The 12,266-nt window shown below is 41.5% G+C and overlaps 1 protein-coding gene across 7 annotated transcripts in view; it reads left to right on the plus strand.

The window, feature by feature from the left end:
- Positions 1–12,266, plus strand: part of Fryl (FRY like transcription coactivator) — a 228,747-nt gene that overhangs the window by 192,947 nt on the left and 23,534 nt on the right. For all 7 annotated transcript variants that reach the window (XM_051198380.1, XM_051198377.1, XM_051198379.1 and 4 more), the window contains 8 exons: positions 277–884; positions 1,273–1,370; positions 6,234–6,404; positions 7,662–7,802; positions 8,913–9,110; positions 9,695–9,856; positions 9,965–10,039; positions 10,336–10,512. In XM_051198380.1, the coding sequence (XP_051054337.1) occupies positions 277–884; positions 1,273–1,370; positions 6,234–6,404; positions 7,662–7,802; positions 8,913–9,110; positions 9,695–9,856; positions 9,965–10,039; positions 10,336–10,512 (1,630 nt within the window). The remainder of the gene's footprint in view (positions 1–276; positions 885–1,272; positions 1,371–6,233; positions 6,405–7,661; positions 7,803–8,912; positions 9,111–9,694; positions 9,857–9,964; positions 10,040–10,335; positions 10,513–12,266) is intronic.

Genomic DNA, 12,266 nt, shown 5'->3' on the forward strand with positions numbered 1-12,266 from the left:
AGGAGGGTCTGTCATGTTGGACAGCCATTACACAAACAGGGTTTGCCTTGCATGTAACATATCTAAATCCAAGCTAAATGTTAGTGTCGACTCCAGCAGTAAAAATTTCTGACTTCAAAAGATAGAACCATGGCAGAAGAGGTGCTGTCATCTTTATGTTGAGGCAAAACTGGAGATTTCATGAAACAAAGTCAGATTAAAATGTTACTTTTTCAGTTATTAAGAGTAGTTTAATGTAGCAAAAATGACAGACGTGTCTCCTCTCTCTCTCTCCAGAACCTCATACCATGATCCTGTAATGGGAAACAAGTACGCAGCTAACAGAAAAAGCACTGGACAGCTCAATCTAAGCACAGGTCCCATTAACAGCAGCAGTTATTTAGGATACAACAGCAACACGAGAAGTAACTCTTTGAGGTTAAGTTTAGCTGGTGACCGCAGAGGGGATCGGAAGCGCAGTAACACACTGGATATCATGGATGGACGGATAAACCATAGTGGTAGCTTGGCTAGGACTCGAAGCCTCTCCTCGCTGAGAGAGAAAGGAATGTATGATGCACAGCCCACTACTGAGCCCACCAACCTGATGGCCACCATCTTCTGGATAGCCACATCTCTGTTAGAGTCTGATTATGAATATGAGTACCTCCTGGCTCTCCGGCTTCTCAACAAGCTGCTCATCCACTTGCCTCTGGATAAGTCAGAGAGTCGAGAGAAGATTGAAAATGTACAAAGCAAGTTGAAGTGGAGTAACTTTCCAGGCCTTCAGCAGCTCTTCCTTAAAGGCTTTACCTCAGTGTCTACCCAAGAGATGACAGTGCACCTCCTCAGCCAACTCATTTCCGTCTCCAAACACACGTTGGTGGATCCATCCCAGCTGTCAGGTGATGTGAACAGAACATAATCTGTACCAATGTCAGCATGGTTACCTTTTAAGGGTGTGTGGTGGCGGGGGCAGAGGCATATACTGGGGTTGAACCTAAGTTTCTTCCCAGTGCTAACTAAGCAAGCACATAGCCACTGAAGTCCATCCCATAGTTGCATTTTAATGTAGTTGGTATGTAGACCAATCATTAGTTTTGAAATTGCTCATTTCTGCCAAAAGAAATAGTAATTTTTCTTGTTCGATAAATTGTTTGGTAAAAATTTATAAAGTAAGATATCCCATAAAAATGAAAGTGGTTTCTACAGAATGGTTAGACATGCCTTTAGCTTTCCAAATATCATGCAATAAAGTTGGTTCTTGTTTGCTTTTTCCCTCCCTCCCGATAGGCTTTCCTCTTAACATCCTTTGCTTACTGCCTCACTTAATCCAGCACTTTGACAGCCCAACTCAGTTTTGCAAAGAAACCGCTAGTCGAATAGCAAAGGTAAGCAACCATGATGGGGAAAGACCCGGCTTAGGGCACTGCTCTGTCTTGAGGTTCTTTCACTGTGATTTTTTTTTCTTTCTTTCTTTTTTCTTTTTGTGATTTTTCTGAATTTCGCCTCTAATGTTTGTTCTCTTTATCATGCAAAGCAGTTGCACAAAAGCCAGAGAATAAAAATATTCTAGCAGCCCTCCTCTGAGTCTGAGCCTTTTTCTGTTCCTTTTCCTACTCCTCTCCTCTACCACTCTGTCGGGTTCTCTTTTTTCATTCATTTATTGACTGGCAAACCTGGACCAGGCTCTGGGGTGAGTGCTAGCGTTGTGTTGAATGGGGTAGATAGAACTGCTGTCCTCATGGGCCTCTGAGCGGGACATAGACATGGAAGCTGAAGACACTGTCAAGTCTGCTGAGGCTCCAGGCAGTGGGGACAGAGCCTCTGGGGGCACAGAGGGCAAATGTCACTGTAGAGAAGGTCCTCTCTAGGCTGGTACTGAAAATCAGACAGGAACCACCAAAGTGAGATCCCTGGGTGAGAGGTCCAGGAATTCATTTTATGGGCAGAAGAAATTGCATGTGCAGAGCTCCATTCCTAACACCCACACACACAGAGCATGCACATGCTCACACAAACATAACTACTAAAGGAAAAATGACCTGTGCAGAGGCCCCCAAAAGAGAAGCCGTAGAATCTCTTAAGTTTCTTAAAATTGTTTCTGCTTTCCCTTTTAGCCCTTTCTTTTCTGTCTTTTCTCTCTGCCCAGTTTACCTTCCCACCACACAGTTCTGAGAGCAGTAGCATCGCTCTTCTTATCTCATCTGTCAATGTGTTGAAAATATTTATCTCTTCATTTCATGAAATATGATGCCACCATTTTATAGTTTTGAGAATTTCCTGTCTGAATAGCTTTTTAAAGATAAGATTCCTATTTATGTACGTATGACTATGTGTATGTCAGTCATCGCCTCTTACTATATATATTTAGAATTCTAAATTTAGACAAATTTAGAATTAATACACACTCCTAAGTAAACAAAGGAATGGGAGGAGTGAGTGAAGAACAGCACGGCTACAAGAACCGTTAACCTGAGCCCTGTGAGGAAAAGCCGGGCATTTCTGACAGAGAGGAATGAGTAAAATTAGCTTTTTTGCAAAGAGCTTTTCATAGAACAAGCAGGGTTTTTACACCCTTCCATTCAGTTAAATTGAGAAGTTAACAAAGGGAAGAGGCAAGCATGCGCGGTGAAGGGGCCCTCCCGTCGTCAGGCGCAAGGCTGCTGAGTGCACACCCATAGTGAGTACTAAGCAGCCACAAGCACCTTAGCAGTAGCGAACATCAGAGCCATTGCATCACTTTGCCAGGTGATGTTAAGGACAAGAAAATATGTAGAGCTGAGTGTGGTGGCACAAGGCTGTGAAGAAAAAGTCGTCACATGTGCAAAGGTACCCCGATCTTCCTAGGAACATGTTGGGTAGCCAAGGGACTCAGTAAGAGCCCACCTTAAAAACAAACAAAAAAGGGACAAAAGTTGTGTTAATAAAATATGGCATTGAATTTCTGAATTTATTATAATTTTTTAAGTGTGAAGAGGTTTTTAAATAGTCAATTGTAGATAACTTAGCTTGTCATAGTTAATGAAAACATCTTAGTTTCCTAAAAATGGTAAGCCAGGCATGGTGGCTCCTGTGTATAACCCCAGTACTCTGGAAGCTGAGGAATTTTTTTGTGAGTTTGAGATCAGCTAGGTTACATGTTAAGTTCTAAGCCAGCCTGGGCTACAGAGTTAGCCCTGTCTCAAAAAACAAACAAACAAAAACCAGAAAACAAAAACAACTGAGCTTGTAAGATGGCTCAGTAGGTAAAGGCACAACCTAAGTTTGTAGGTAGAACCATGTCCAGCCTTTACCTACTCTGACTTCTTCCACACACATACACTAAAGAAATAAATGTAATGAAATTAAAAGGAAAACATACTTGGTCATAAAAACAAGATGGTTAAAAAAAAATCCTTGTAAGTTTAATGGGAAACTGATGGTTTGCAATAAAATACCTTTAGAAAATATTTTCATGAAATGAGCCAACTTTATATATAGTGTTTTCTCACCAGGGTTTAGGATAGTATAAAATTTGTTAAAATAGATCTTATTTTAATATTGTAATGATGCATCATCAGAAAAATATAAACAAACTCTCCTCCCCGAATTTCTAACCCCCAATTCAGGGGTTAGAAAACATGAAGGGAAACACACACACACACACTCACACAGGCTTAATTGGAATTTTTAAGGAAATAAAGGGCAGGAACAATGAAATAGAAGCATTTAAGAGCTGTAGCCAGAGTGTGTGCAATGCTGGATCCACTGAGAAGCCTAAGGATGCCATAGGCCCCAAGGATAGAGCTACAGATGCCTGGACCTCATCAGGTCACAGGAAGTCCCTACATAATTTTTTTTTTTTCCTTCTAAGACTCCAAATGAGGCCTTCTGTGATTGCTAAATTGTTTTCAAGTGTGCTTTCTCCTGTGGCGCAGCACAGGCTGGCTCCCCACATGTATGCTTTTAGCAACCTGCAGGATGTTCGTTAAATTGATTTCCTTAATTGGTCCTCTCGCTTGTAACTGTTGAGAGTAATTCTCTGCCATTATGTACTTCCTCATTATGCAAATATCACTAGATCTCTGTTTGTGCCTGCAGGGAGCTTGGCATTTCAGGGCCAGGAAACACTCCATCATGGCAAAAATCAAACCAAGAAGTTTGTTACAGAACATTTCTTTTTGGACCCTCAGGCTGTATCCTAATCTCGACTTTCAAAATGTCAAAATTAGTGTTCATGGTGCAGGCCTTTAATCCCAACCCTCAAGAGGCAGAGGCAGGCAGATCTCTGTGAGTTCGATGCCAGCCTGGTCTATAGAGCTAGTTCCAGGACAGGTTGCAAAACAATACAGAGAAACCCTGTCTTGAAAAACCAAAAAAAGAAAAAAATTAAACCTTTTTTATGATATTTCCCAGGAATTTTCTCCCTTTTCAAAGATAAGGGTTTTTTTTGTTGTTGTTGTTTTTGTTTGGTTGTTTTTGTTTTTTTTAAATGCTGTTGAAAAAAAAAACATCTTTTTGTAACAATCAGAGGTGATGGTGAACACCTGTGATCCCAGCAATCAGAAACCTGAGGAAAAAGAATCATAAACTGAGGTCTGGCCTGATCTACATAGCAAGGCTCAAGAGCAAACAAGAACCCAAAAAAGTGCATTATTCGAGAAAAAAAATTAGCAAAGATTTAAATAGTTATTGTGGAGTTATAAGGTTATATGACTTAAGAAACATCAACCAAGCTCCCTTCATCTTCACAGTTTTATGGGTAATAGATGAGATCAGCTGCTTTCAATGAATTAATAAAACAATTTTCATACTACTTTATCAGTATTTTCTGTGGTCATGTTTGCCTTTGTATCTCTATCCCAAGAAGGGACCATGGTTGAGAGATGGACTTATGTCCCTCCAAGTCTGTCAGACATGCTCTGAATTATCAAAATTATTTTAAAGAAATGGTTTTATATATATATATATATATATATATATATATATATATATATATATATATATTCAGGAGCAGTTTTCTCTTTATGAAATGCTCTAGGCCATTGTGAAAATGTATATGAATCATTAATAAATTAGAAGTGGTGAGATAAATTTAAAGAAGAAAACTGAAAGCAGACATTATAACTAGAACAGTCTTTTTACATATATACATACATACATACATACATACAAACTAGATTTGTAAAACAGCAAGGGCCCCATTTTCCAGTTCTAGATTGTTCTAGTATTGTCCCAGAGGAGACTAAGAGATATCTTCATCAATGACCCAGGGCATAAAGGAACTAAGAATGTGAATTCAGCTGATAAGGTCCCCCATTCTGTAGCTCTATGTTTCCGGAAAGTAGGCATGTTATAGGTTGGCTTCACAGGTGGCCAAGGAACTCAGCACTTACATAACTTCCTGAAAAGCAGTTTGATGCCTGGTGGAGAGATGACATCGTATCAGTGGAGTCCTGTGACTGTCTCACAGGTTGGGGCTGTCTGTGGTGGCGCTTCTGTTAGATGCCCTGAGATACCTATGATATACTACGGCCTGAACTGGCCCGAGAATCTTAAGTAGAGCCTGCCTGCTTAGGTTCTTGGGCATAAGAGCACTTTGGGATTTGACAAAACAGTTACAAAGTCATGAATAGGCCTTACAAAACCGTGGGTGGTCATTTACCAAGAGACAGGGTTATAGACTGAAGACAGCATCCTGTGTGAAACCCAGACAAGTGTTGGCTGGGTATGTCTCTCCTCTTCCATTTCTCTATCACAGTGGTTCTCAAGCTTTCTAATGCTGTGACTCTATAATGCAGTTCCTGTTGCTGTGACCCCCCCCCCAGCCATAAAATTATTTTCATTGTTGTGTATTACTATAATTCTGCTACTGTTACAAATCATAATGTGAATATTTTTGGAGATAGAAGCTTGCCAAAGAAGACGGGCATGCCTTTAATCCCAACACTTGGGAGGCAGAGGCAGGCAGATCTCTGTGAGTATGAGGCCAGTCTGGTCTACAGAGTGAGTTCCAGGACAGGCTCCAAAGCTACAGAGAAACCCAGTCTCGAAAAGAAAAAGAAGTTGGCCAAAGAGGTTGAGAACCATTGTTCTATTGCAGTTCTAAGAGCACCTTGCTTTTTTGCCTTTTCCATTTAACTTTTCTAGCTTTTGAACTGAAATGCATTGAAACTTAAATATGCATCTCAAATTATTTCTTGAAGTAAATGCATGTAGCCTAAAACAGAGTTAAGTTTTGGGCAAATGAAATAAGCGTGTGTGTTCTGTAGGTCTGTGCAGAAGAGAAGTGCCCAACACTGGTGAACCTGGCCCACATGATGAGTTTGTACAGCACACACACCTATTCCAGAGACTGTTCCAACTGGATCAACGTTGTGTGTCGGTACCTGCATGACTCCTTCTCAGATGCAACCTTCAGCCTTGTGACTTACCTGGCAGAGGTGAATCTAGGTGGCTTTGAACTGCTCGCTCAGTGGTGAAGTTGTCAAGTGGCAGTTTAGAGAGCAGCCCTGTGGTAGTAGCTAATCTCCCAGTTGAAAGTGGGTGTAGAGAGAGTGTCACAGTAGAGACAGCATCGGAGGAGAGAGATCATCAGAGAATAGCATCAAAGAAGAGAGTCAGAGGACTGAGAGCATATAGAGACAGATGATTCAAGTCCAAAGGGATGTTTTTGTTGGCTGTTTTTCTCCTACTTCCACTATTTAGTTATTTGTCATGGCCTTAGTTGTTGTGAAAGCAAGTGTCTTAGTTAGGATTTTTATTGCCATGTTAAAACACCAAGACCAAAGGCAACTTAGGAAAGGGTTTATTTTGTTTACAGTTGCATATCACAGTCCTCGAGGGCAGGAGCCAGTATAGAGTGTGTGTAGGGTGCTGCTTACTGGCTTGCTGGGCCTGCTTTCTTAATCTACCCCAGAACAATCTCCCCAAGGGTGTTGCCACCCACTCAGATCAATCTCTAATCAAAAACAAAATGAAACAAGAAAGTCCCACAGGCTCCCCCACAGAGCAACCTGGTGAGGGCATTTTCTCTACAGATGTTCTCTTCCCAAATTACTCTAGCCTGTGTGTGTCAAGTTGACATAAAAACTAGTCGGCACAGTAATTAATGTAAACCTCTCCTTTACAGAAAATGGAGAGCAGATTTTGGGTGGTGTTGATCCTAGAGAATAAGTACAAAATTTATTTCTTCAAAATTAATTCTTGGAAGCTGGGCTCATACCTGTAATTGCAGCAATCAAGAAACGGGGCTCAGAGGTTTTGGAGCCAGCCTGGGCTACACAGTGGACTCCAGGAGGGAGGGAGGAAAGGAAGGAAGGAGTCAAAATCTCATGAGAGAATAAAATCTCTTTACTAAAACATATGCTTCTTTTTGGTGGTCAAAAGTGTGTGAACTGGCCGTTGAAGGTGCAGGTGGCAATCACTCTTTCCAGTTTTATAAGATGAAATCTCATGTGAGATCAATTAGCTGCTGTGTAGCTGTATGAGTGGTTTATGAGTGGAAGTTCGTCATTCCTCTCTGATAATAGTTATCCTTTGGGACAAAAGGAAAAATAATATATATTGCCTTTCATTATACATTTCCTGATCTCTGACAATTTGAACAAATTAAACCTGTTACGTTTTTCAACTTTGTAATCGTGATGCCCGGTTTTCATTCAGCCTGGTTAAAGCCTGTGTTTCAATATGATTTCCAGCTGTTAGAGAAAGGACTGTCCAGTATGCAACAATCATTGCTACAGATCATCTATAGTCTCCTGAGTCACATCGACCTGTCTGCTGCCCCAACCAAGCAGTTTAACCTGGAGATCATAAAGATTATTGGCAAATATGTACAGGTAAGTGGCCACAGAAAATTCACATGCAGCATTGTTCAACTTGAAATAATTCATGAGTATAAAACTCCAAAGCACCCTAGAAACTCGGGTACAGGTGTACAGGAATGTTTACTACACAGAAAACGCCCTCAGTGTAACAGTCATTACATTGGTGTGTTGCTCTCATCAGTTTTAACAGTCATGCATCCTCAGCAGCTGTAGAGAGTAAGTGGATGCAAAAGGCAGCAGTTAACCAGCAGAAAATTAGGGCTGGGACAAAGAACTTACCCTTTGTATGTATGACTCTCTGTTGGCCCAGTATTGTGTATTGGGTAAAAACTTTTAGAAACAGAAGGCTACTTTAAAAGTCTGTACTTGAGAGTTGGGTTTTTTGTTTTGTTTTGTTTTTATGTCAGGAAGTACCAGATATTTAGAAAGTAGAAATCCAAATAAGTCCAGGGTCTGAGAACCTGCCCAGCACTTAAGAGTACTTGTTGCTTTTCCTTAGGTCCCAAGTTTGATTCCCAGCAGCTCACAACAATCTGTAACTCCAGTTCCAGGGGATCCAACCCCTTTTCTGGCCTCTGGCAAATGTGGTATGCAGGCACATTCAGGCAAAGCACCCATATACATGAAATAAAATAATAAATTTTTAAAACGAAGTGAAAATGTGTTTTAGTATTTTAACATATGTCTAAAAGTGTGTGAATATATGTGTGTGTGTATACATACAAACATACACACATACATAGATGATAATATATATATATATTATCATCTATTTAAGATTTAGCTTTGAAGCCAAAAGCTTCACCTGGAAAGTTCAAAATTATGTGACTCCTTTAAGAGCAGCCAGGTTCCTGCATAAGACTTTCCAAATTAATGATTTATGAAGTACTCCCTAGGAGAAAAGCAAGTTCCTCCATTAGGGAAGACCTATGTATGCGATCATTTAACACCATTACCAATAATAACTCAGATTTTCCTATGTTTTGTAACTCAGATCTTAAAGGAAAAGGAATCATTCTATAGACGTATCAATACCATGTCCACAGTTTACACTATAGGCTGGGTTCTCCGTTCTTCCACGTGCACACTTATAACTCTCATGTTGATTCCTTCCCAATCCAGAGTCCTTACTGGAAGGAAGCCCTTAACATCCTAAAGCTGGTGGTATCCCGCTCTGCAAGTCTTGTTGTACCCAATGACATCCCCAAGGCCTATGGAGTAGATGTAGGTTCTCCTGAAATATCCTTCACTAAAATTTTCAATAACGTCTCAAAGGAATTGCCTGGCAAGACCTTAGACTTCCACTTTGACATCTCTGAGGTAAGATGCCCCACAGTCGAACTGCTCTTTTTATTTACTCAAGCCTAGATTAGTGAAACTTGTACTTGGTTGGTATTAGGCACTGTAATAGTGCTGTGAAGCTGGTTGTAAACATGGTGAGAAGGCTGACTCTGAGGAAGCTTTTGTGGTCTTGAGGGAACAGGCAGAAGAACATCGTGATGCTACCAGGAAATGCTCTGGTATATACAGTGTGCTCCTAAGGTGTATTTCAGAAATGAGGTACCATCTAAGCTGAGTGTTGAAAAATAAGTAGTCCTAGGGGAGCAGATATGACAGTTTTGGGGTGCCTTGGTTAGGGTTTCTATTGCTGTCATAAAACACCACGAGGAGAGGGTTTTCATCTTACAATTTGTAGTCCATCCAGAGAAGGCAGGGCCAGGACCTGGCCACAGGAGCTGATGCAGAGGCCATGGAGGGATGCTGCTTACTGGCTTGGTCCTCATGGATTGCTTCGCCTGCTTTCTCAGTTTTTGTAGAAAATGTCATGCTAAACCTACTGTTAGCCCTCGCTAGTTTCTTTGGTGTGGGAGCATGAGTCAACTTTGGCACTTGTTTCTGTGTAGACGCCCATCATTGGAAACAAGTATGGGGGTCAGCACAGCGCTGCAGGAAGGAATGGGAAAGCAAAGGTGATCGCCGTCACCAGGAGTACCTCCTCCACCTCGTCTGGTTCCACTTCCAACGCCCTGGTTCCTGTCAGTTGGAAAAGGCCACAGTTATCACAGGTGCGTAGAGAGCATTGGCATGGGAAGGAAGAATCAATTTTGTGAATGTAGATACCTGAGAACTGTCTCAATTTATCCATGCTAACCCTGGGATTTCCTTCCTGTTAGCGGAGAACAAGAGAGAAGCTGATGAGCGTGCTTTCCCTCTGTGGCCCCGAGTCTGGCCTCCCGAAGAACCCATCTGTGAGTAGTCAGGATCATGCAGATAAAGGGTGTCAAAGTCATTGTGTCTTGGCACTTGCCTTTTCTAAGTAAGTCCTGGTATTAACCAGCAATGACAAGGAGATGGGCTTGTCTGTTGCAAAATCCAGCAGCTATGCTGATCTAGTGTTGGACTAGTTAGGCATGAAGACTAGATGGAAATTCCACACTGCTTGAAGAGCAAGGCTGACAGGGTTTTTGAGGGGCTGGTACCTCAGGCGCAGAGTGACAAAAAATAATGGGCAAACCATTTTCTTTTTTCTCTTTTGGGGCATCAGGTTGTATTTTCTTCTAATGAGGATTTAGAAGGTGGGGACCAGCAGACCAGCCTGATTTCTACCACAGAGGACATAATTCAGGAAGAAGAAGTTGCCGTTGAAGACAACAGTAGTGAGCAGCAGTTTGGTGTCTTTAAGGACTTCGACTTCTTGGATGTTGAGCTGGAAGATGCAGAGGTAAGAATGTGGGCTTTCTTGACGTTTACAGGTGGTCATGCTTGAGCCAGACTCTGCTCTTATGGAGATGAGTAAAATCAAGAAAGGTAAACTAAACATGGGACTATGAATGACACAATCATCTAGTAGCAGAGGAGCCCTGAGGTCAAGGAAGAGTCCATTCCATCTTTACAAAATAAAAAAAGAAATTAATTCATGATAATTATTTTAGTGTATGCATAGATGTAAATGTTTAGCAAGAGCTAACAAATTAATAGTAAATATATACATTAAAATTGATCAGACATAATCTTGTTTTTGTTTTGAGACAAGGTCTACTCACCTTGTAATACTAGCTGGCCTTAAACTCATGCCAATTCTCTGGCCTTAACCTCCCAAGTGTGAGGTGCCTGGTGTGAGTCAATATGCCCCACTCAAACATAGTGGTATTTGTCTCTAAAGTGACCACGTGGCAGCTTTGGCTTTCTAGAACTCTGCCTCTGGCATCCCCAACTACTTTTTCTTCATCTCCCCCCCCCCCCCCGACCTGCTTCTTCTGACAACTAAAGGACTTTCTCTTATAAACTGATTCTGTCTACCTCTTATGTCCATCTAGGGGTTTTCTAAGTGGAAATTCAAATGCAAAGAACAGATTTGTCAGCCCAGGCAGCTGAGCTGCCCAAAGCAGAGTTTTACATTCAGCGTGACTCTGTGAGGCCTCTGTCCGTCTTCCTATGCCTCTCTGGGCCCTCCCACCCCCCCACCCCACCCCCTGTTTCCAGGCCAACTTGGTCTCAGGCAGCAACAAGATGGCTGTCACTGTCCAGTGACCTCATGTACCCACATAGCAGTGTTTGGGGCAGGCAAAGATAAGTTCTGGGGATGCTCTCAGGAAAGAGGAGAGGTTGCTTTTCCACATGCTCTTGGCACCCTTCTTAGCTCCCCCATTGGCCCATGTTGAAGCACCTTCAGATTTCTAAAGCAACCACTATTGAAATCCAAGGGAGATGCTCTGTTGTCTTAGACTACTAGGATTCCATTCCTGTAGCCCAGGACAGTTCTCCAAACAGCAGTCCCTTAGACCTGAAAAGATTATAATAGATCCAAGATCTGGACATCCCAAAATTGTTACAAATAGATGCTAGTATACAGTAAGACAAAAATGCTTAACACCAACTATTCCATACCGTATGTGGATGTTTCTTTTTCTAAAGAATCAACTCAGATAGCTGGTGTGCATCCCCCAGCTCTCATGAGGGGCTGTCCTCTTTGACCTGCCCTGTCATGCAGTCAGCTGTCAACAGGAGACAGTGTAGGGCCATGTTTCCCTCACTGTGCTTCAGCCTGCCCTACGGGCTATGTGGAAATGAACCGGGTGACTGGGACTTGCACAGATGCCACTAGACTTAAGCCACCTTTCAAATGAAAATTTTAAACCTATGTTTTCTTACTTTATGTATATTTCCCATTTTCCTTTTTTATTTACTTATTTATTTTTATTCAAAAAGAGCAGATGTTTTAACAACCTTCTAAAAGTGTTTTCACATTCGACCTTTGAAAAACATATTGAAGGAAGGATAAGGCAGGCTGTCACAGCCAGGAGCAAAATGAGATGGCTTGGGGCCTGGTGCCCTGTCCTACATTTGTGAGCGGCTTCTAAATCCTTCTGCGGTTACTAATTTTTCTTGTTTAGAATTCAGATTTCTAAAGGCTCTTGACATTTTTCTAATGGTCTGGTTATTATTTTTTGTTTGTTTGCCTTTTTTTCTTGTAAA

Source organism: Phodopus roborovskii, unplaced genomic scaffold, assembly GCF_943737965.1.
Source record: "Phodopus roborovskii unplaced genomic scaffold, PHOROB, whole genome shotgun sequence".
NCBI lineage: Eukaryota > Metazoa > Chordata > Mammalia > Rodentia > Cricetidae > Phodopus > Phodopus roborovskii.